We start from the raw sequence: 24,338 nt of genomic DNA on the forward strand, positions 1-24,338 counted from the left end.
AGAGGAGCTTAACCAGCTCACCCAAAAGCATTTACCGGACACCGGATCCGAGCTTACCGGGATCTCTATGACCCAGTAAGGCATAACCGGAATCCCTGGAGAACTACAAGTCCCAGGATCGCTAAGGTGCTGATACGTAACAGAGCCAGGAGACGCTTAGGCCCCGCATACTGGGAGCGTGAACTTCAAGAGAAGGCCCTACCACAAGGTCAGCCAGCGCAGGACAGAGACAAAGTTAGGCCTAGCTCCAGGCAGGTCAGAAACTTACTGCGCAGAGGCAAGAAACAGGAGGCCCTACACCCGCTCATTGGGGAGGATCCTGATATGCACTCTTTACCCTACAGTGCTCCAGGATGTGCCTGAGTTTCCTCCAGTAAAAGGTACTGAAGTGACTACCGTGTCCGTTTCCGTTCTTGCTCTGACCCAGCTGGGTCTCGCCTGTCCTGCATTCCCCCTGCATACGCTGCCATGAGACCTAGCTCCACCTGTGGGGAGCTATACCATCGAGCTGCCTTATCACGGGCCTCAGTGGACTGCTGCAGCGCTGGTGCTTCTCACCAGATACCACAGGTGGTGTCACAAACTCTTATAAAATTAACAATTATCCACCCTTTTAAAGAGTGACCCCAGGGTACGGGCCAGGGAGCCGACCACCGCGACATCCCAAAGGCCAGGCAAAGGCCCGGGTGACCTCATCGACTGGCTGACTGTGGGTTGACAGTAAGTGGGATCTCCAACCTTGTCATCATCACCCTGTGTGTTATCACACCCGTCGTCCTCAAAGCCAACCTCTTCCTGCCCTGACCGAAAAGTCAAGTTGTCGCTCCAATCAGGTATTTGAGTCTCATCATCGTCTTCATCATTGTCTCCACCAACAGGAGTTACAGTTTGGGAACGAGGGTCTACATTATGCTCAGAACCTTCTTCATCTGGTCCTGGATCCGACTTATAAAGATTCTGGGCATCAGTGCAGATCATTTCCTCGTCTGGATTAACAGAAGCTCTGGAGCAGACCTCCGTTTCCCAGGCTATAGTATGAGTAAACAGCTGTGCAGACTCAACCATCTGTGTTACCCCATACTCAGACGGGCAGCTGGAGACTTGGGAGCTGTGAGGAAGCAAGTGCGATTGGGGTGACACCTCTGAGGACTGGAGTATTTGTGATGTTGAAGTTGAGGTGGAGGAGAGCCCACTTGAAGGAGCACTTGATATCCGCTGAAGCACCTGCTGTTTTTGTGCCTCATCTGGAATTTGTAGCGATGGGCGTGTCCGTAACAAAGGGATCGTATCACATTGTCCACGAAAAGAAGTCGACATGTTAGTTTGGCTGGAAGATGGTCTTTCTTCTGCAGATGTTACTCCCCCCCCACCGCGGGGGGCTCGACCCACCAGCGGACAGGCACCAGTATTAGGAGAGGGGGGCTGGCCGTCAGGGTCCACCGCGGCTCTGGCACAAACCCGGCGACACGGAGGTGGCACGGGCAGGAACGGACTGGCCGTGTCGGCTTCTCACTTTTTGGATTTTAGAAGGGCATGACATGCCTATATCTGTGTCTCCCCCTCCTTTTACTCCTCCACCTCTTTTATTTTCGCATGACTATATGTACTTGTCACTTTTCCATGTGTTAGTTATGTCTTCTGAGCAGTTTGTCAGCTTTTGGACACCTTTGAAGGTGTTTTCTATGAGTTTCTATGTGTTTTTGTTTGCCTGCCATTGGTTTTAACGGTGTTCGAAGGTGTTCGACGAACAGTTCGACGAACAGTTCGGCGAACACACGGGTGTTCGACGAACCGAACTCAAACACTACGGGGGTGGCTCAACACTAATTGTTACCCGACTCAGTGTACCGTTTGTGGGTTGTAGAAGTACCCAAGTGCCCCTGCCCGCTGGAACCATTTTCGATTTGTGTATGCGTAGACGTATTGCATTATTGCCTATGACTACGTCCTGGTGTAATAAGCCTCCACTGGTGCTAATTTTGGATTGAGGGACTAATTCGCTTATGCATAGCGCCCCGAAGAAGGCGATCACAAATGCAGTAGACAGTAGTGTTGCTTCAAATTGTGAGTGTCATGTTAATGGTGTTAGGGATATGATGTGAGAAATCAGTTTTAGTGACACGGGACGGGACGTCTACACTCCTGACTTGGCTGACCCCTTTTCCACCCTTTTATGGATTGTCTGATGATGAATCTTTGTCACATCTCCCCAATTCAGTAGTTGGAAGTGAAATGCTACTCCGGTCAGACACCGCTGCGCTGACGCCCCTGATATGCCCCTCATCATTAGCTGGTGGAGAAATTCTATGGTGACTTGTGATCTGGCTTGTTCACATTGGTCAACCCGTCTGCCTGCTACTAGTCGTGTCCACTCTTCCCATGCCTTACCGTATGCTTGCCACGTCGACGGGGCAACTGACGCTCTGATTAATGGCATCAACTATTCGCCACTAGATCCCATAGGGAAGGTGGGCAACTGTTGTCCCGATGGGTGGGCATTGTGGAAGAGCTCTGTGAAAATCTGCCAATTGAATTGTTATAAAGCGTTAGCAGCAGCTTTAGACCCCTCAACATAGTGGCTAGCGCGGACCCATACATTGTGTTTTAGGCACAGGAATGTTAGCCTGGGTAGTAGGCCTAGCACTGGGAGAGACGATGATGCCATCTTATTAATGCAGTGCGCTAAGCTGGTGTTTTTTGTTATGAAGCGTATATTTTTGTAAGCCAGGAGCGCGCCCCATATTTCTATTGCTACCACTATTGGGAAGAAAAATTATTTTCAGGGCTAGATGCAGCGAAAAATTATTATTAATTGAAAAGCTGGTGGAGCTTGGTATAGATGGCCTAATACAATGAGACCCACACACTGCTAGAAGGCCAAATATTTTTTCAGAGTTAGATGCAGAAAAAAATTATATTCAGTTTGCAACCTGATGGAGGTCAGTATAGATGGACTAATAGAACAAGTCCCACACACTGCTAGAAGGCCAAATATTTTTTCAGAGGTAGATGCAGACAAAAAATTATTTTGAATTTGCAACCTGATGGAGGTCAGTATAGATGGACTAATAGAACAAGTCCCACACACTGCTAGAAGGCCAAATATTTTTTCAGAGCTAGATGCAGATAAAAATTATTTTTAATTTGCAACCTGATGGAGGTCAGTATAGGTGGACTAATAGAACAAGTCCCACACACTGCTAGAAGGCCAAATATTTTTTCAGAGCTAGATGCAGAAAAAAATTAGATTCAGTTTGCAACCTGATGGAGGTCAGTATAGATGGACTAATAGAATGATGCTATGCCCAAAAGATTTTACTTCACTAGGTGCAGTAAAAAAATTGGTATTCTATACACAGGTGGTATATCTTGCAACACAGATAGGCTACTCCACTGACTAACACACTCTGCAATAGGCCAAAAAGGATTAGCTTTGCTAGATTCAGCCAAATGCTGTGAAAAAAACTTGCACAGCACTGGCACAGACCTGCCTGGCAAAAACTGATAGGAACTGATGTAACCTAGTCCTGAAAAGGACTCCAATTACAATTAGTCTTTACTCCCACAACCTATCTATTTAAGAGCACAGACCTGCCTGATAAAAGTCGTAGGAAATGCTGTAACCTAGTCCTTAAAAGGACTGCAATCACAACTATTCCCTACTCCCAAGCTATCTGTATATTTGTGCGAAAATTGGCTTGAAATTAACAAGGTATAGCGCACACAGCAACAGCGGTGCCGTCTAACACGCAGCTGCAGCAGTGAGAAAATGGTGGTGACGGGGAAAATGGCTTGGTCTTATAGGGCAAGGACATGTGACATACACTGCCAATGACACATGCCCTTGCTTGTGTGAAAAAAAGCACTTCGCTCTGTGTGTGCGCTGCTGATAGGCTGACAGATTGCACCTCCCCACTGTAAATGCGGGAAAGAGAAAAAAAAATGGAGATCTTCATTGTTCCTGCAGAGATCCATCCCCTGCCCCTCCCCCCACCCCGCTGTACACTCAAACTGCGTATTAACATTAATTTTCATCATTACTGAGAAAAAATCCAGTTATGATTTTGGTGCACGAACAGTTATCGAACATAACCTCGAACAGCCGAATTTTTCTCAAATTGTTCGTGTTCGCCGAACGGCTCGAACACCGCCCAAAACAGCTCGAATTTGAGATTGGCGAACAGTTCGAGTAGAACAACGCTCATCTCTAGTCTCCACTCCCCTTTTCCCTTGTGTCTGGGATTTTTTCCCCTGACCCCTTTGTGTTTCACTTAGTCTTTCCTACACAGTGCGTGGGACACTGTGTCTCGGGAGTCAGTCATGTAGGGGCACTCTACAATACCTGCCCCTTTCTGGCCCTGGGAGGACTCGGTGACAAATGGATTCTGTTCTTCAAAATAGTACCAGTGACAACTACAACTTGTCTTGCAAAGATTACGGCCCCATGCAGCTCGGAAAAAATAAGTTATGGCTCCCAGAATATCACGAAACAATAATTCTTGTATGTGTTTTTATAGTGCAAATGTAAGGTGCACAGGGCAGTAGTCATGGGCAAGGGGCTGTTCTCCCATACCCTGGCACCTCACCAATAAACAGTGTCCCAGTTACCATGTGCTGTGAGTGTAGTGTATAACACTCAAGTTTCGGCCAGAGGCCTCCTCTGTCTCCACGTTTCTGGATCCAGGAACAGCCGCATATAAATCAGGGGACACTTGCTTCATAACCAACAGTTCAACTTTACTTAGCTGTCCATGTTCAATTGATGTTACAGCACAGTACATTTCCATGTTCTCTGTTCGTTTGACCTGAGCTATCCCTTCGCTTAATGGCTCCCGTGGACCCTGGGATACTCCATCCGGCCCCTCAGCTCCCATTAGTTCCATCCTGTCTCCCTGATGCATCTCTCCTTCCTGCTTCCACTTGTGGGAAGGGAATAAGGCACACTTTTCCATGTCCAATTCGGTTGGTAGGCCCCACACATTGCACAGGTGTCCGCAGAAAACAGTAGCCGATGTTCTCATGCTGCCCGAACAGTCCGTACTTTTCGTGCCCTCTAGCCCTCTGACGTTGAACGCTGCTAACACTCTCTCACTTACAATCTAATCTTCATCCATCTCTATCTGACAAAAAACAGGAAGTGGTCTCCTTATTAACTAACCTTTCCCTCCAAAGCTGGGCTGGTCCCAGGCATTTAACTGTATCCTAACCTGTGCAATATACTTCCTACTTCCTATATCTAGTGTGCCATAACTGACTCTTTCCCATTATAACTTAATCCCTATGTCCTGGCCTACACCTTATACTCTAATCATAATCATAGACTTTTCCTACACACTATGCAAGAATAACATTATACAGTAATCACAATACATTACATTAACTGCGTACATTAGTGTTCATAGAACTCTATGCAGTTCAACATATTATAACAGTCACAAATCAGTATACGGTACATTTTGAACAAACACTGTTTAGAGAGTAGGAGGCATATGACAGCCCCTGTCACACCCTTACACAAACATAATTAAATCCATATGCAAAAGATATATAAATTTGGTATTGCTGTCATTGTGCTATCCCACAGAGTAAAGTAAAATATGTCACTTATACCACACGGTCAACGCTAAAAAATTAAATAAATCATTGTTACGGATCCGGGTGGTGGAACCTCTGTGCTGCGGTGCAAGGAGGGAACCAGAGGGGCGTAACTAGGTATCAACTCAGACCGACCAAGGTCGTATGGCGGCTCAATCGACTCCGTGACCAGGGAGGGACCGAGCAGAGGGACCAGGTGCTACTCTGGGGACGACTTTGTAAGAGAGCAGGTGACTCCCACGGGTCAGATGGAAAGGACTGACCGGTACAGCAGATGAGCACAGCAAGCAGGCTGAAGGGTGGTCCGGACAGATGGACTGGCAGACACGGCAGGAACAAGCAGGAGCCTCCAGGTAGGCTGACAGGTAGGCACGGCAGGTAACAGGCGGGAGCCTCAAGGTAGGCTGTCAGGCAGGCACGGCAAGTGATGGGCAGGAGCCTCTAGGTAGGCTGTCAGGCAGGCACAGCTGGTGACGGGCAGGAGCCTCTAGGTAGCCTGTCAGGTGGTCACAGCAAGTGACAGGCAGGAGCCTCTAGGTAGGCTGTCAGGTATACATGGCAGGTGCAGGCAGGAGCCTCCAGGTAACAGGCAAGTTCTCCAGGTAGGCAGGCAAGCCTAGCCCATAGACAGACTGGCGGGTTTGACCGTAGGCAGACCGTCGGGCTGGAGAGTGTCCTTGGCAGGCGGAGACAGGTAGCAGGTGAAGGCTCCGGATAAGCGGACTGGCCAAGCCCATAGACAGGCTAGCGGACTGGGCTGTAAGCAGACTGTCGGGCTGGACTGGTAATCAGGCTGGCAGACTGGACTGATAGTCAGACGGACTGGACTGGTAGTCAGACAGGCAGCAGGACCTGTGGGCTGAAGCCGAGTTTAGCATACAGAGCAACAACCTTGCACGGGCACCTCCATATTGGAGGAGGTGCCTATTATAGGGGAAGTCCTCCGGCCATTTTAGGACTTTTTAGGACGGCCCCTTTAAGAGGAAGGAAGAGCGCGCGCGCCCTAAGCACAGAGCCGGGGAAGCTGCGTGCACCAGCAGCAGCTGCAGGGAGGCCAGAAGACGCTGGAGCAGGATCGCGGCTGTAAGGGGGACGGTGTCTCTGCTGGGCAGGAGGCAGAGACGCCGATGCTACAGTACCCCCCCTTTACGCCCCCTCATTTTCAGGCCAGCAAGACATTTTTTAAGGAGAAGCGGGGCGTGGATGTTCTCCCTGGGTTCCCAAGTTCTCTCCTCTGGGCCAAACCCCTTCCAATCCACCAGAAAAAAGGTTTTTCCTCTTACCCTCTTGGTGGCCAGAATGTTCTCTACCTCATAGACGTCCTCAGTGGAGACCGGAGCTGGGGAGGTACCTGGATTGTCAGATAAAGAATTAAACACAACTGGTTTGAGGAGAGATACGTGGAAGGAGTTGGGAATCCGTAAGGTGGCCAGGAGTTTTAACTTGTAGGCTACAGGGTTGATTTGCTTGAGGACTTCAAACGGACCGATGAACCGTGGACCCAACTTATAGGAGGGTATTTTGAGACCAACATGTTTGGAAGAGAGCCAGACCTTGTCTCCTGGATGGAACTGAGGCGGATCCAGATGTCTCTTATCAGCATGTTTCTTCATCCGCTCGGAGGATAGAAGAAGTGCGGATCTAGTGTCCTCCCAAATAGTGGAAAATTCGCTGACCAGAGACTGCGCGGCCGGGTTGTCCACTGAAGCGGAGACGGGAAACGGAATCCGGGGATGTTGATCATAGACCACAAAGAATGGGGACTTGGAAGAAGATTCACTCTCATGGCTGTTGTAGGAGAACTCGGCCCATGGTAGGAGCTCCACCCAATCGGTATGGTGACCGTTGACGAAGTGCCAGAGGTAGCTGGTAAGGATCTGGTTGATACGCTCCACTTGGCCATTGGACTGTGGATGGTAAGCGGAGGAGAAATCCAGGGTGACATCCAGCAGCTTACACGTAGCTCTACAGAAGCGCAAAATGAACTGGACCCCTCGATCAGACACAATGTGGAGGGGTTGGCCGTGGAGATGAAAGATGTGATGGATGAAGTCCTTAACCAGCACAGATGCAGACGGGAGACCGGGCAGAGGGATGAAGTGGGCCATTTTAGAAAAGCGGTCAGCGACCACCCAAATGATCGTACAACCGGCAGAAACAGGGAAATCCGTAATAAAGTCCATAGCAATGTGTTGTCATGGGGCAGCAGGTACGGGAAGAAGCAGGAGGCGGCCGGCAGGAAGATGTCTGGGAACCTTGTTGCGGGCACAGGACGAACAGGCCATGACGAAGTCTACCACATCCTGGCGCAGGGTAGGCCACCAGTAATGCCGGGTAATGAGCAGGAATGTCTTCTTCTGGCCTGCATGGCCGGCTAATTTGGATGAAGGACCCCAGTGAAGAACCTTCTTACGATCTGGAACCGCTACAAACGTCTTACCGGGTGGGAGGCGAGACAGACCCAAGGGGGCCACATTCATTACTTTGGAGGGGTTGATGATATGCATAGGCTCCTCCTCTTGATCAGAAAACAGAAAGGATTGGGACAAGGCGTCTGCTTTGACGTTCTTGTCCGCCGGGCGGTAATGTAGTGTAAAGTTAAAGCGGGCGAAGAACAAAGACCACTGGGCCTGACGCGGATTTAGTCTTTGGGCATTCTGTAGATATGCCAAGTTTTTGTGATCAGTATAGATGACCACCGGATGCAGAGTCCCCTCGAGCAGGTAATGCCACTCCTCCAGCGCCAATTTGATGGCTAGCAGTTCTCGGTCTCCTATGGAGTTGTTGCGCTCAGACGAGGAGAAGAGCTTGGAGAAGAAGCCGCAGGTTACCATTCTTCCGGACGGAGATTTCTGGGTGAGCACCGCTCCGGTTCCCGAAGAGGAAGCATCAACCTCCAGAAAGAACTGTTTGTTGCTATCTGGACGGTGCAGCACAGGGGCAGAAGAGAAGGCTTGTTTTAAGGAGAAGAAGGCCTCCTCTGCTTCGGACGGCCATTCCTTAGGATTTGCTCCCTTTCGGGTGAGTGCAGAGATGGGAGCTGTCCGGGAAGAGAAATGTGGGATGAAGAGACGGTAATAGTTGGTGAAGCCCAGGAATCGCTGAATTGTCTTCAACCCCTCCGGACGGGGCCACTTTAAGACGACAGAGACCTTCTCGGGGTCCATCTGTAGACCTGTCTTAGAGATAATATAGCCCAGTAGCGGAAGAGAGGACTGCTCGAAGAGGCATTTCTCAAATTTTGCATAAAGGTGATTCTGCCTGAGCCTAAGCAGGACCTGACGAACATCCCTCCAATGTGTGGGAAGATCCGGAGAGAAGACCAAGACGTCGTCCAAGTACACCACCACGCAAGAATATAAGAGGTCACGGAAGATGTCATTAACTAATTCTTGGTAACAGGCAAGTTCTCCAGGTAGACAGGCAAGCCTAGCCCATAGACAGACTGGCGGGTTTGACCGTAGGCAGACCGTCGAGCTGGAGAGTGTCCTTGGCAGGCGGAGACAGGTAGCAGGTGAAGGCTCCGGATAAGCGGACTGGCCAAGCCCATGGACAGGCTAGCAGACTGGGCTGTAAGCAGACTGTCGGACTGGACTGGTAATCAGGCTGACAGACTGGACTGATAGTCAGACGGACTGGACTGGTAGTCAGACAGGCAGCAGGACCTGTGGGCTGAAGCCGAGTTTAGCATACAGAGCAACAACCTTGCACGGGCACCTCCATATTGGAGGATGTGCCTGTTATAGGGGAAGTCCTCCGGCCATTGGCCGGGGACTTTTTAGGACGATGCGCGCGGCCCCTTTAAGAGGGAGGAAGCGTGCGCGTGCCCTAAGCACAGAGCCGGGGAAGCTGCCTGCACCAGCAGCAGCTGCAGGGAGGCCAGAAGACGCAGGAGCAGGAACGAAGCGGTAAGGGGGATGGCTTCTCTGCCGGGCAGGAGGCAGAGATGCCGATGCTAGAATCATTTTTAACTTTTTGCCAGCTGCTTCACATTATTTTTCTGAAATACATTTTTTCAACATTGGAATCAAATTGGAGTACTTTCCTTTTTGAGCCTTGATTCTATGTGTTCAAACGGTAGTGGTCGACTACATATAGGGTGATACCGTTCGCTGGAGAATTTGTGTAACAAATTACTGGATACATTTTCTAACACTACCTGTTGTACAAATGAAAAATGTGTGAGCTATTTTTTTTATTATTATACCAAACGTGATTTTTCATTTTTGACGCTTAGTGGTAAAGAAATCTGTGAAACACCGGTAGGGTAAAAATGCTTTGTAAGTGCAATATGGCATCCATAACCCATTCCAGCAAAATTTGTGCCCCAAATGGCATTTATTCTCTTCTGGGCAGCTGTGATACAGAAGAAAATCAATTAAAATTAAATATCTGCAAAAAAAATGTCCACATTGCTTTTCATTCTTGTGAAACACAGAGATGGTTAAGAAACTTCCTAAGTGCTATTTTGAATACTTTAAGGGGACCAGTTTGTAAAATCGGGTGCTTCGCAGGGTCCTAATACATAGGGCACACAAAGTCAATTGAGAACTGAATTGGTTCCTAAAAAAATAGGTATATTCAAAATATAAAAATTGCTGCTAATTTCGAAGCTGTTAAGATGTCACCAAAATTAAATAGATGTATAAAACAATGATGCCAACATAAAGTAGATGTATGGTAAATAAATGTTGATTAGTAACTATTTTATATGCAATGACTGTCATCTTTTGGGCAGAAACATTAAAATGAAATTACTTTTTAAAAATGTTTAAATTTTTTATTTTGTAAATTTCAGGATTTTATAATTTGCTGAAAACATATTAACCTAAATTTATTATTAACCCCTTTACCCCCGAGGGTGGTTTGCACGTTAAAGGGGTATTCCCATCTCCAAAATCCTCTCCCAATATGGAGTAGGTGTAATAATAATAATATTAGCAAATACCTCCAATTAGAAATGTAGAATAGTTTTTCTGATTTGCTATGTCTCTTCCTTCATATGCAGGCATTGCAGGACCTTAGGTATCCATGGTTACAACCACTTATATAGTGATAGTTATCTAGTTGCTAGTGGTCGTAACCATGGATACCTAAGGTCCTGCAATGCCTGCACATGAGGAAAGAGACCTATCGAATCAGAAAAACTATTCTACATTTCTAATTGGAGGTATTTGCTAATATTATTACTGTTATTACACCTACTACATATTGGGATAGGATCTTGGAGATGGGAATACCCTTTTAATGACCAGGCCAATTTTTACAATTCTGACCACTGTCACTTTATGAGGTAATTACTCTGGAATGCTTCAACAGATCCCACTAATTCTGACACTGTTTTTTCGTGACATATTGTATTTCATGATAGTGGTAAAATTTCTTCGATATCACTTGTGTTTATTTGTGAAAAAAATGGAAATTTGGTGAAAATTTTGAAAATTTAGCAATTTTCAAACTTTGAATTTCCATGCTCTTAAATCAGAGAGATATGTCACACAAAATAGTTAATAAATAACATTTCCCACATGTCTACTTTACATCAGCACTATTTTGGAACCAAAATTTTTTTTTGTTAGGGAGCTATAAGGGTTAAAAGTTGACCAGCGATTTCTCATTTTTACAACAAAATTTACAAAACCATCTTTTTAGGGACCACATCACATTTGAAGTGACTTTGAGGGGCTTTTATGACTGAAAAGTGACACCATTCTAAAAACTGCACCCCTCAAGGTGCTCAAAACCACATTCAAGAAGTTTATTAACCCTTCAGGTGCTTCACAGGAATGTTTGGAATGTGGAAGAAAAAAATGAACATTTATTTTTTTCACAAAAATGTTACTTTAGACCCCAGATTTTTTTATTTTTGCAAGGGTATCATTAATAAATGAACCCAAAAATTTGTTGTGCAATTCCTCCTGAGTAACCAGATACCCCATATGTGGGGGAAAACCACTCTTTGGGCGCACGGCAGAGTTCGGAAGGGAAGGAGCACCATTTAACTTTTTGAATGTAAAATTTGGCTGAATAATGAGCGGATGCCATGTAGTGTTTGGAGAGCCTCTTTTGTGCCTAAACAGTGGAAACCCCCCACAAGTGACTCCATTTTGAAAACTACGCCCCTCAAAGATTTTATTAAGGGGTATAGTGAACATTTTGAACCCAGAGGTACAACACAGAATTTGATAAAATTAGGTCATGATATTAAATATGCTGTCATTAGTCTTGAGCGGAAGTGCTCGCTACTTGAGTTTGCATCGGGTACTCAAGTATGCACCATGTATCGTTATTGCTCGAGTGACATGCTCGAGTCCCCGCCCGCATGTTTCACGGTTATTAGACACCCAAAAAAACCATGCGGGGATTGCTCATGCATGGCAGGCAATCCCCATGAGTTTTTTATAACAGCTGCAAAACATATGGGGCGGAGACTCGAGCATGTCACTCAAACAATCGCTATACTCGATGCATACCTGAGCACCCGATGCAAACTCAAGTAGCGAGCACTTGCGCTCAACACTAGTCGCCATATCGTCGTCATTTTTTTCTTTGTTTCTGAAAAAATCACAACGCCAACACAACCCTAGCCCCAACCCTAATTCAACCCCAACCCTAATACAACCACAACCCCAACCCTAATACAACCCCAACCCTAACCCTAGCCCAACCCTAGCCCAACTCTAACCCTAGCCCAACCATAACTTTAGCCCAACCCTAACTTTAGCCCAACCCTAACCCTAACCTTAGCCCAACCCTAACTCTAACCCTAGCACAACAATAACCCTAGCAAAACCCTAACCCTAGCATATCCCTAACCCTAGCACAACCCTAGCCCAACCCTAACCCTAGCCCAACCATAACTTTAGCCCAACCCTAACTTTAGCCCAACCCTAACCCTAACCTTAGCCCAACCCTAACTCTAACCCTAGCACAACCCTAACCCTAACCCTAGCAAAACCCTAACCCTAACCCCAGCATAACCCTAACCCTAGCACAACCCTAACCCTAGAGTTTATTTTTTACCCCATTCCTCGTGCGATATAAGTGATTAGACGACTTTATTCTTCGGGTTGGTGTGATTACAGCGATACCAGATTCATATTGGGTTTTTATGATTGACAGCTGTCACACACTAAAAAACCCTTTTTTTTTTGCAAAGACTAGTTTTTTCATCGCCATATTTTGAGAGCTATCATTTTTCCATATTTCGGCTGACAGAGTTATGTGAAGGCTTATTTTTTGTGAGACAAGTTGATGTTTTTATTGGTACCATTTTCAGGCACATGACATTTTTTGCTCACTTTCTAGTCCGATTTTTGGGAGGCAGAATAAACAAAAACCAACAATTCAGGAATTGTTTTTTTATGCCATTCTGCGTGTGGTAAAATTGATAAGACAGCTTTATTCTTCGGGTCAGTACGTTTACAGCAGTACCATATTTATATAGTTTTTTTATGTTTTGGCGCTTTTACACAATAAAAACTATTTTATAGAAAAAAAAATAGTTTTTGCATCGCTTTATTCTGAGAGCTAATACTTTTTTATTGGCGGCTTGTTTTTTGCGGGACAAGATGACGTTTTCAGCGGTACCATTTTTATTTACATTCTTCTTTTTGATTGAGTTTTATACCATTTTTTGTTTGGCGGTATGATGATAAAGCATCGTTTTATGTTTCGTTTTTTTTTTTGTTTTTTTACTGTGTTCACTAAAGGGGTTAATTAGTGGGACAGTTTTATAGGTCAGGTCGTTCCGGACGCGGCGATACCAAATATGTGTACTTTTATTGGTTTATTATTTTTTTTCATAAGATTATTTATTTATGGGTACAATATATATATTTTTTATTATTTTTTTCATTTTTTAAAAATATTTTTACAATTTTTTTAATTTTTTTTTTCACTTTCTGAAATTTTTATTACTTTTACACATTGTCCCACTACGGGACTTTCACTTTTTGCAGCCTGATCGGCTGTATAGCACAGGAATGCAACACCATCCCTGTGCTATACAGCCTGTCAGTGCTGCACAGGGAGAAGTTACTTTGGTCGTGCACTGCGCATGACCAAAGTAACTTTTTGCCTCCTGGTGACCCGGATGTTGTCATGATTACATCAGGTCACTATGACAACATCCGGGACCGGACTTAGACGCCGGCAGAGAAGGTAAGTATCGCGCTTACCTCCTCTTGCCACCTGAATGCTGCAATCGATTTAGATCGCAGCATTTTGGGGGGTTAATGTGCAGGGTGCGGTGCGGAACCACTCCCTGCACATAGCACTGGGTGTCAGTTGTGACAATCAGCTGACACCCGGTGGCGATCTTGCCTGCACCGCTTGTATGCGGGCGAAATCGCCAAGGCGTACTAATACGTATCTGGCCCATAAGGCCCAGGGCACAGATACATATTAGTATGCCTTGGGCCGGAAAGGGGTTAATAACGTTCCACATCTTGGTCCCTTTTTTGGTATAATGTCCCCCATTCTAGTAGAATGCCCCCCATTCTGGTCTCCTTCCTGGTATAATGCCCCATCCTGGGCCCCTTCCATTCTACTCCAGCACATTTTAAAAAGAAACAAACTATTTATCTTACCTTTCTCCACTCCCACGACGTGCGGCACCTCCTCAGAAGCCAGTGCAGAAGCCCAGAGCTAACTTCAGTGTGCAGGGACAGACCGCAGATGACGTCACTTGCATGCGCTGCCCGTCATGGGCAAGATGGCGTCAGCTGCTGGCCTCTGATTGGCCAGCAGTGTGTATTGCAGATCAGGGAGCTGACAGGTCTCTGCACCGCAATACATTTCAGCTGAATGTGTGTCCAAGGATGCTCAACTAGGTGAAGCTGGCGCTGGCGTTGGCATGCTCACTTTCCACATGGGCTCGGTCGTGGTCGCAATCATTTTGCGTCTGCTGCTTATAGCATTTCAGCATATTAGTCCTGAGCACAGCCAACAAAGTGTAGCAATAATACTTCATTTCAGTACAAATATGTGGTGTTAATAATTCACATGTTGGTGTATTCTTTTGCCTGTATAAACAACAAGGCTGAGAAGAGAAATAGCATGATTAAAAGGAATCTGTCATCAGATTTTTTTCCTATGTAATCTGAGAGCAGCATGATGCAGAGGATGAGACCCTGATTCTAGTGATGTGTCAGTTGCTAGTCTGCATGCTGTCATTTTGATACAATCACTGTTTCCTCTGCTGCAGATTTCTGTATACACTGTACATATGTACATAGGTAGAAATTGATAATTATTGGTGGGGGTTATACAGAGCTGTTGACTAGGAGGCACAAAACACCTAGCCCTGTAGTGATAATCTCCTGCTGATAAAATACTGATATTATTGAAACAGCAACATACAGCCGAAAAGGTGACACATCACTGGAATCAGGGTCTCAGCTCCTCCATCATACTGCTCTCAGATTATATAGTAAAAGCCTGCTAATAGATTTTCTTTAAATATTTGAGACTTGATTTGGTTATTTTTGCACCATTTTACCATGATAAAGGAAGATCAGAAGTCTTGAAATATAAGCAGGAACGAGAATGCAACAGCAGAAATACAGGCGGAACATCAGTATATTTCTTTTATTTAACAACTAATATTAATTATAAAACACGTATTATATAATAACAATTTCTTTACAATGTTTGACAGTAAAATAAGCAGGAAATCCCATAACAGAATAAATTATCAGAACACACTAGAATTCAGGGGCTGGTTGGGGTTTAAAATGATCCATTGGAGGGAAGGGGAACTAGATTGTCATCTATAATATAACGGTAGATGTGTATCTCTGTCTGAAGCCTTTATAGACTGCGCAAGAGCGACACACCTGCGCAGTCTGGCTCCAGACAGAAGAACACATCCAGCCGTACATACCTGACTGGGAGGAGTGTTGCAGCGGCGCCTCTGATCGGGTCAGAGGCCGGGGGAGGAGTGCGGCGTTGGAATTGGCGCATTCACATAGCGCTATCCGGCGCCACCTTAGTGAAAACACATTTGCAGGGTGTCTTCAACAAAATGGCGCTGGACAATGCGGTATGGGCACGCGCGTACTCCGACGCCACACTCCTCCCCTGGCCTCCAGATAGGGGAGCAGGATGGGACAGCACAAAAGAGGATGGGGGCAGTACATACCATGATGGGGGCGCAGGATGGGGGCAGCACATGACAGGATGGGGGGCGCAGCATGGGGGCAGCACATAACATTATGGGGTGCAGGATGGGGGTGCACATGACAGGTTGGGGGCAGCACATAACAGGATGGGGACATAGGATGGGGGCAGCTCATTACATGCTGAGGGCAGCACATACCAGGATGGGGGCAGCACATGACAGGATGAGGGCCGCACATAACAGGATGGGGGAGCTGGATGGGGGAAGCTCATTACATGCTGAGGGCAGCACATACCAGGATGGGGGCAGCACATGACCAGATGAGGGCAGCACATACCAGTTTGTGGGCAGCACATGACAGGATGGGGGCGCAGGATGGGGGCAGCACATACCAGGATGAAGGCACAGGATGGGGGCAGCACATTCCAGGATGGGGGCAGCACATTCCAGGATGGGGGCGCGGGATGGGGGCAGCACATACCAGGATGGGGGCGCAGGATGGGGGCAGCACATGACAGGATGGGGGCAGCAAATAACAGGACAGGACGGAGGCACAGGATGGGGGCAGCACATAACAGGATGGGGGGTGCAGGATCGGGGCAGCACATACCAGGATGGGGGCAGCACATAACAGGATGGGGGCGCAGGATGAGGGTGCACATAACATGATGGGGGCAGCACATAACAGGATGGGGGCATAGGATGGGGGCAGCTCATGACATGATGAGGTCAGCACATACCAGGATGGGGACGCAGGATGGGGGTAGCACATGACAGGATAGGGCAGCACATATTAGGATGGGGGCAGCACATGAAAGGATGGGGGCGCACGATGGAGGCAGCACATGACAGGATGGGGGCAGCACATAACAGGATGGGGGCAGAGGATGGGGCAGCACATGACAAGTTGGGGGCAGCACATAACAGGATGGGGGCGCAGGATGGGGGCAGCACATGACAGGATGGGGGTGCAGGATGGGGGCAGCATATGACAGGATGGGGCAGCACATAACAGGATGGGGTCAGCACTTGGCAGGATGGGGGCGCAGGATGAGGGTGCACATGACAGGATGGGGGCAGCACATAACAGGATGGAGGCATCACATACCAGGATAGGAGCAGCACATGACAGGATGGGGGGCAGCACATGACTGGGTGGGGGCACAGGATGGGGGCAGCACATGACAGGATGGGGGCAGCACATAGAAGGATGGGGGAGTAGGATGGGGGCAGCACATGACAGGAAGGGGGTGCTGGATGGGGGAAGCACATGACAGGATGGGGCAGCAAATGACAGGATGGGGCACAGGATGGGGGCATCACATGACAGAATAGGGCAGCACATGACAGGATGGGGGCACAGGATGGGGGCAGCACATGAGAGAATGGGGGCGCAGGATGGGGGCAGCACATGACAGGATGGGGCAGCACATGACAGGATGGGGCAGCACATGACAGGATGGGGGCACAGGATAAGGGCAGCACATGACAGGATGGGGGAGCAGGATGGGAGCAGCACATGACAGGATGGGGCAACACATGACAGGATGGGCGCAGCACATGACAGGATGGGGGCGCAGGATGGGGGGCAGCACATGACAGGATGAGGGCGCAGGATGGGGGCAGAACATGACAGGATGGGGCAACACATGACAGGATGGGCGCAGCACATGACAGGATGGGGCGCAGGATGGGGGGCAGCACATGACAGGATGAGGGCGCAGGATGGGGGCAGAACATGACAGGATGGGGGCGCAGGATGGGAGCAGCACATGACAGGATGGGGCAGCACATGACAGGATGGGGGCAGCACATAACAGGATGGGGCACAGGATGTGAGCAGCACATGACATGATGGAGGTGCAGGATGAGAGCAGCACATACCAGTATGGGGGTGCAGGATGAGGGAAACACATGACAGGATGGGGGCAGCACATGATAGGATGGGGGCAGCACATGGCAGAATGGGGGCAGCACATGGCAGGATGGGGGGAGCAGGATAGGGGCAGCACATGACAGAATAGAGGCATCACATGACAGGATGGGGAGCAGGATGGGGGTGCACATAACAGGGTGGGGGACCAGGATGGTGGCACACATAACAGGATGGGGGTTCACATAACAGGATGGGGGTGCATATAACAGGATGGGGGACCAGGATGGCGGAGCATGGACCAGGATGGAGACCATATATGAATAAAAATGCTTGCCACCCGGGCATAGAACGGGTTCAATAGCTAGTTAACTATACTGGGCAAGGGCAGTCTTTTAAAGCTTTGGCAATACTCTGTTCCTATCACAACTCGCTGTCCATTTACCCCGTCACTCTCTATCCACTTTTGCGAAGTAGCTCTGGCATCTGCTTGTCCCCGTCTGACTACTGTCTTTCCCTCTATCCGTGCCTGGTACCATATGTCCCTGTCAGAGGTAACGGCCCATCTGGCGCATCCTTCCTGGTCGCCGACCCGACCGTGAATCTTCGATCTGACACTTTTGGAGCTTCTGTGAAGTCCTGTCACTGACGTCTGAGAACCGTGCCGCCATAACCTGCTCCTGTCCTGTCGATCGACATCACCCGGGTGAGAAACATTGACTGGTATGGCTCAGGTTTTCGGGGCTTGACCGTCGATGTCTGGGCTGGGAACCTTGACTGGCGTCACTTGGGTCTTCGCGGCTTGACCGTCGACGTCTGGGCTGGGAACCTTGACTGGCGTCACTTGGGTCTTCGCGGCTTGACCGTCGACGTCTGGGCTGGGAACCTTGAGTGGCGTCACTTGGGTCTTCGCGGCTTAACCATCGACGTGACTCGTGTGAAGAACCTTGACTGGCATTGCTCATCTCTTCGGGGCTTGACTGTCGACATCTGGGCTGGGAACATTGACTGGCGTCGCTTGGGTCTTCGGGGCTTGACCGTTGACATCTGGGCTGGGAACATTGACTGGCGTCGCTTGGGTCTTCGGGGCTTGACCGTCGACGTCTGGGCTGGGCCGATACGCGGCACCTTTCTTCCGGACAGGAGCTCCTGACGCTGCTGTTGCTCCTCCCTTCTCTCTCCTCGGTGCCAGAATCACCTTAGAACTTGCACACGTGCTGTTTTTCTCCTGAGCTGATTTCCCTGACAACACTGTACCTGGAGTCCAGATCAAACTCCCCCCTCTGCCACATCTCCTCTCTGTTCTGGTTCCACAGTGTCTAGTCTCCTTACAGAAACATAAGATATTTTGGAAAGTACACCCTTGAAGGTATTTATTTAGAGGTGTACAGGTAGTTTTTTAAAAACTAGGTGAGGCTGTTGTTGCATGAGAGTATTGACTCTAAAAGTATTTTGTAAATTTTAAAGGAAGTCAAATGTTACAGAGTAAAAACTGCGATTTTTGCATATAGTGGGTACGGAAAGTATTCAGACCCCTTTAAATTTTTCACTCTTTGTTTCATTGCAGCCATTTGGTAAATTCTAAAAAGTTCATTTTTTCCTCATTAAAGTACACTCTGCACCCCATCTTGACTGAAAAAAAAAACAAAAATGTAGAATTTTTTGCATATTTATTAAAAAAGTAAAACTGAAATATCACATGGTCAAAGAACCCTTTGCTCAGACACTCATATTTAAGTCACATGCTGTCCATTTCCTTGTGATCCTCCTTGAGATGGTTCTACTCCTTCATTGGAGTCCATCTGTGTTTAATTAAACTGATAGGACTTGATTTGGAAAGGCACACACCTGTCTATATAAGACCTCACAGCTCACAGTGCATGTCAGTCCAAATGAGAATCATGAGCTCAAAGGAACTGCCCAAGGAGCTCAGAGCCAGAATTGTGGCAAGGCACAGATCTGGCCAAGGTTACAAAAGAATTTCTGCATTACTCAAGGTTCCTAAGAGCACAGTGGCCTCCATAATCCTTAAATGGAAGAAGTTTGGGACCACCAAAAGTCTTCCTAGACCTGGCCATCCAGCCAAACTGAGCAACCGTGGGAGAAGAGCCTTGGTGAGAGAGGTAACGAAGAACCCCAAGATCACTGTGGCTGAGCTCCAGATATGCAGTAGGGAGATGGGAGAAAGTTTCACAAAGTCAACTATCACTGCAGCCCTCCACCAGTCGGGCCTTTATGGCAGAGTGGCCCGACGGAAGCCTCTCCTCAGTGCAAGACATATGAAAGCCCACATACAGTTTGCTCAAAAACACATGAAGGACTCCCAGACTATGAGAAATAAGATTCTCTGGTCTGATGAGATGAAGATAAAACTTTTTGGTGATAATTCTAAGCGGTATGTGTGGAGAAAACCAGGCACTGCTCATCACCTGCCCAATACAATCCCAACAGTGAAACATGGTGGTGGCAGCAGCATGCTATGGGGGTGTTTTTCACCTGCAGGGACAAGACGACTGGTTGCAATTGAAGAACACATGAATGCAACCAAGTACAGAGATATCCTGGATGAAAACCTCTTCCAAAGTGCTCTGGACCTCAGACTTGGCCGAAGGTTCACCTTCTAACAAGGCAATGACCCTAAGCACACAGCTAAAATAACAAAGGAGTGGCTTCAGAACAACTCTGTGACCATTCTTGACTGGCCCAGCCAGAGCCCTGACCTAAACCCAATTGAGCATCTCTGGAGAGACCTGAAAATGGCTGTCCACCAACGTTTACCATCCAACCTGGCAGAGCTGGAGAGGATCTGCAAAGAAGAATGGCAGAGGATCCCCAAATCCAGGAGTGAAAAACTTGTTGAATCATTCCCAAGAAGACTCATGGCTGTACTAGCTCAAAAGGATGCTTCTACTCAATGCCAAAAGTGTCATGTCTAGTTTGCGTCACCAAACACTTTCACCCTATATATTGTTCAGCGGATTCTTCCTGGTATGGCAATGTGCATGTAATCTGCTTCCCGGGCACACAGAAGGGCTCAGAAGGGAAATGACACCATAGAACAGGGGTGGGCAATTACATTTCCCAAGTGGCCATATGACAGACTGTGACTGTTGTAGAGGGCCGAACTAATAGGCTGAAATTAAGTCTGCTCAATATTAATATTATATTATATTAAAGGAAATCTGTCATTAGGTTTTTGCTACCTGATTTGAGAGCAACATATTGTAGAGGGCAGAGATGCTGATCTCAGTGATGTGTCACTTACCAGGCTGTTTTTTGTCATTTTGCTAAAATCACTGTTTTCTCTGCTGCAGATCTACCAATTCTGTGATCGCTGAGCTCTGTATAACCCGCCCACACCACTGGGGGTGGATTTTAACAATATAGCAACAGATTTACTAGTCCTCTTGCTGATAAAACAATGATTGTACCAAAACAGCAAGCAGCCCAGCTCGTGACACGGCCCAGCTCGTGACACATCGCTGGAATCAGGGTCTCTGTAACTACATCATGCTGCTCTCAGATTAAGTGCCAGAACCTGGTGGCAAATTCCCTTTAAAATGTTATTTTTATTATTTTATATTAATATTGAGCAGAATTAAGTTTGTGTGCGGCGCTTGTGATGAGAGTGGATGCGCCGAAGCCAGACCAGTGAAGCCCATGGGACCGGACGACACCATATGGGGGTATATCAAAAGTTATTTTTTGTGCTATGCAGAGGGGATTGGGGACTTACATACAGCTTACTAGAGTGCTGTAAAATAGGACTTAAAAGTGGTGGCCGTACTTTATATTGGGAAAACCTGGTGACAGGTTCCCTTTAATAATTAGTATTTTCCTTTATTATTATTTGTTCATTAGGATATAAAAATTGTAAAGTCTACCATACAAAGAATTTATATGTCCCTTCATCTGTTTTATAAAAGATGAATAAATATTTGTTCTGCTTTTTCATATCTAAGTATAACCACAAAAAAAATAGCTTGTTCTTCAAAAGCAGCAAATGATCATGAACCGCTGTTTTCCTTTTTTTTCTCTATAGGAACCACGTGGATGATGGAAATCTTGAGCCTTATCCGCCGAAATGGTGATTTTACCTGGTGTCGTCAAGTTCCAAATTTTTTGAGAATCCCCTGGCTTGACGTTAGTGGGATTGGGGAACAGCTTGTTGAAAAATGTCAGTCCCCACGTTTTTTTGCATCTCATTTGCCTATACAGTGTTTCCCAAAGTCTTTATTTTCTTCAAAAGCAAAGGTAAGAACTGCAAGACTAGATATTGACTACAGATGACCGAACCCAAATTGTAAAGTTCGGAGTTAGCAACGGACATCTAGTGTCCGGTGCTGAACCCTGCACACAGACTTCTAAATTTTATTGTTCGGATGATGAATAAAGCTTGTTGAAAGGCTGCAGTGCAGCCAATCAACAAGTTTTTCGGCTGTGGGCACTTCCGCAGCCATCACAGCCATGCTGAGTATTGGCATGGCTGTGATTGGCCGGTGCACCACGTGATCCAACCTGTATAACCGCTCGGATCATGAGTGGCACCGCCATTCTGCTCTGACTAGCATGTGAACAAGACGCAGCTCGAGTGAGGGACAGTGTTAGGTTCTGTGTGGATGTACTCTACATAACAGCCTGTGTGGGTGTACTCTGCAAACAGCCTGTGTGGGTGTACTCTGCAAAACAGCCTCTGTGGATGTACTCTGCAAAACAGCCTGTGTGAGTCTACTCTGCAAAACAGCCTCTGTGGATGTACTCTGCAAAACAGCCTCTGTGGATGTACTCTGCAAAACAGCCTCTGTGAGTGTACTCTGCAAAATAGCCTTTGTGCGTGTACTCTGCAAAGCAGCCTGTGTGCGTGTACTGTGCAAAACAGCCTCTGTGCGTGTACTCTGCAAAACAGCCTCTGTGCGTGTACTCTGCAAAACAGCCTCTGTGCGTGTACTCTGAAAACAGCCTGTGTGGGTGTACTCTGAAAACAGCCTCTGTGAGTGTACTCTGAAAACAGCCTCTGTGAGTGTTCTCTGCAAAACAGCCTCTGTGCGTGTACTCTGAAAACAGCCTGTGTGGGTGTACTCTGAAAACAGCCTCTGTGAGTGTACTCTGAAAACAGCCTCTGTGAGTGTTCTCTGCAAAACAGCCTCTGTGAGTGTTCTCTGCAAAACAGCCTCTGTGAGTGTTCTCTGCAAAACAGCCTCTGTGAGTGTTCTCTGAAAACAGCCTCTGTGAGTGTACTCTGCAAAACAGCCTCTGTGAGTGTACTCTGCAAAACAGCCTGTGTGAGTGTACTCTGCAAAACAGCCTCTGTGCGTGTACTCTGCAAAACAGCTTCTGTGGATGTACTCTGCAAAACAGCCTGTGTGAGTGTACTCTGCAAAACAGCCTGTGTGAGTGTACTCTGCAAAACAGCCTGTGTGAGTGTTCTCTGCAAAACAGCCTCTGTGAGTGTTCTCTGCAAAACAGCCTCTGTGAGTGTACTCTGCAAAACAGCCTGTGTGAGTGTACTCTGCAAAACAGCCTGTGTGAGTGTACTCTGCAAAACAGCCTCTGTGCGTGTACTCTGCAAAACAGCCTGTGTGGGTGTACTCTGCAAAGCAGCCTCTGTGAGTGTACTCTGCAAAACAGCCTCTGTGCGTGTACTCTGCAAAACAGCTTCTGTGGATGTACTCTGCAAATCAGCCTGTGTGGGTGTACTCTGCAAAACAGCCTGTGTGAGTGTACTCTGCAAAACAGCCTGTGTGAGTGTACTCTGCAAAACAGCCTCTGTGAGTGTACTCTGCAAAACAGCCTGTGTGTGGAGAATTTGCAAAAGAGCCTGTGTGGATGTACTCTGAAAACAGCAGCCTCTATGGAGGTACTCTGCAAAACAGCCTTGTTTTTTTTGTTGTTGTTTTTTTAATTTGGGGAGGCACCAAAACATTGGGAATGGTAAATAGAACGAACAAACTGCAGTGGAGTCTAACAACCAGAGCCAGATGGCTCTGTTGCTCAGGGAAGAGGCAGAGACCGCAGCAAAAGAAGGAGCTAGAGGAGCCTCAGATCTTTCAGAGTTTTTCAGGTGTGTGCTCCACTGCAGCTTGAGCTTTGTATTCAGATGCCTCGTCATGCAGGTGGTGCTCAGGTTAAGAACATTTATGTCTCGCTTCAGGCTCTGACGGCACAGCGTGCAAGCCATCCGTGTCTTGTCGTCAGCACATTGCCTGAACAAATGCCACTCCAGGGAGCTCCTTTTGAGCTCCTTTTGAGCTGGTTTTGGTGTGCTCAGTTTGTCTGCACGGTGGGTAGTATCAGCCAATGTATTGGCTAGGGGCCGGCCGTTGTGCTTTTGCACCATGCTCCCTCTTTTGCTGTGCACCTGGGGCAGCGTGGCCACCACCTCTTTCTCTGAACTGCTCACATTACTGGGATGGCCTTGACTTCACGTGGAGTCTAGGACCTCATCATCCCCCTCATGATCTTCCACCCAATCCACACCCCTGCCCTCCTTGCTGGTCTGCACACAGCAGAAAGTCGCAGCAGTTGGCACCTGTGTTTTGTCATCATCATCAAAGATGTGCTGCGGTGGTCCGCTAATCTTGTGAACTAACCCTTCCACATGCACATCCTCAAACAAAACAAGTGGTTGGGCCTCTGTGCACTCAATCTCTTCCACTTGTGGGGTGAGGTGGAAGACAGATGCCCATGGGCTGCAGGTGCAAACTCTGTGCTTTTGTGGCACCCCAGGGGTCTGGTTTCCACAGTAAC

At 47.5% G+C, this 24,338-nt stretch overlaps 1 protein-coding gene across 1 annotated transcript in view; it reads left to right on the forward strand.

Moving 5' to 3' along the window:
• Positions 1–24,338, forward strand: part of LOC141173125 (sulfotransferase 2B1-like) — a 274,509-nt gene that overhangs the window by 22,154 nt on the left and 228,017 nt on the right. Inside the window, exon 2 of the mRNA XM_073657767.1 lies at positions 21,634–21,845. Coding sequence (XP_073513868.1) covers positions 21,634–21,845 — 212 coding nt within the window. The remainder of the gene's footprint in view (positions 1–21,633; positions 21,846–24,338) is intronic.

This window comes from Phyllobates terribilis, unplaced genomic scaffold (genome assembly GCF_046119375.1).
Source record: "Phyllobates terribilis strain yellow unplaced genomic scaffold, ASM4611937v1 Scaffold_12__6_contigs__length_324123572, whole genome shotgun sequence".
In the NCBI taxonomy this organism is placed as follows: Eukaryota; Metazoa; Chordata; class Amphibia; order Anura; family Dendrobatidae; genus Phyllobates; species Phyllobates terribilis.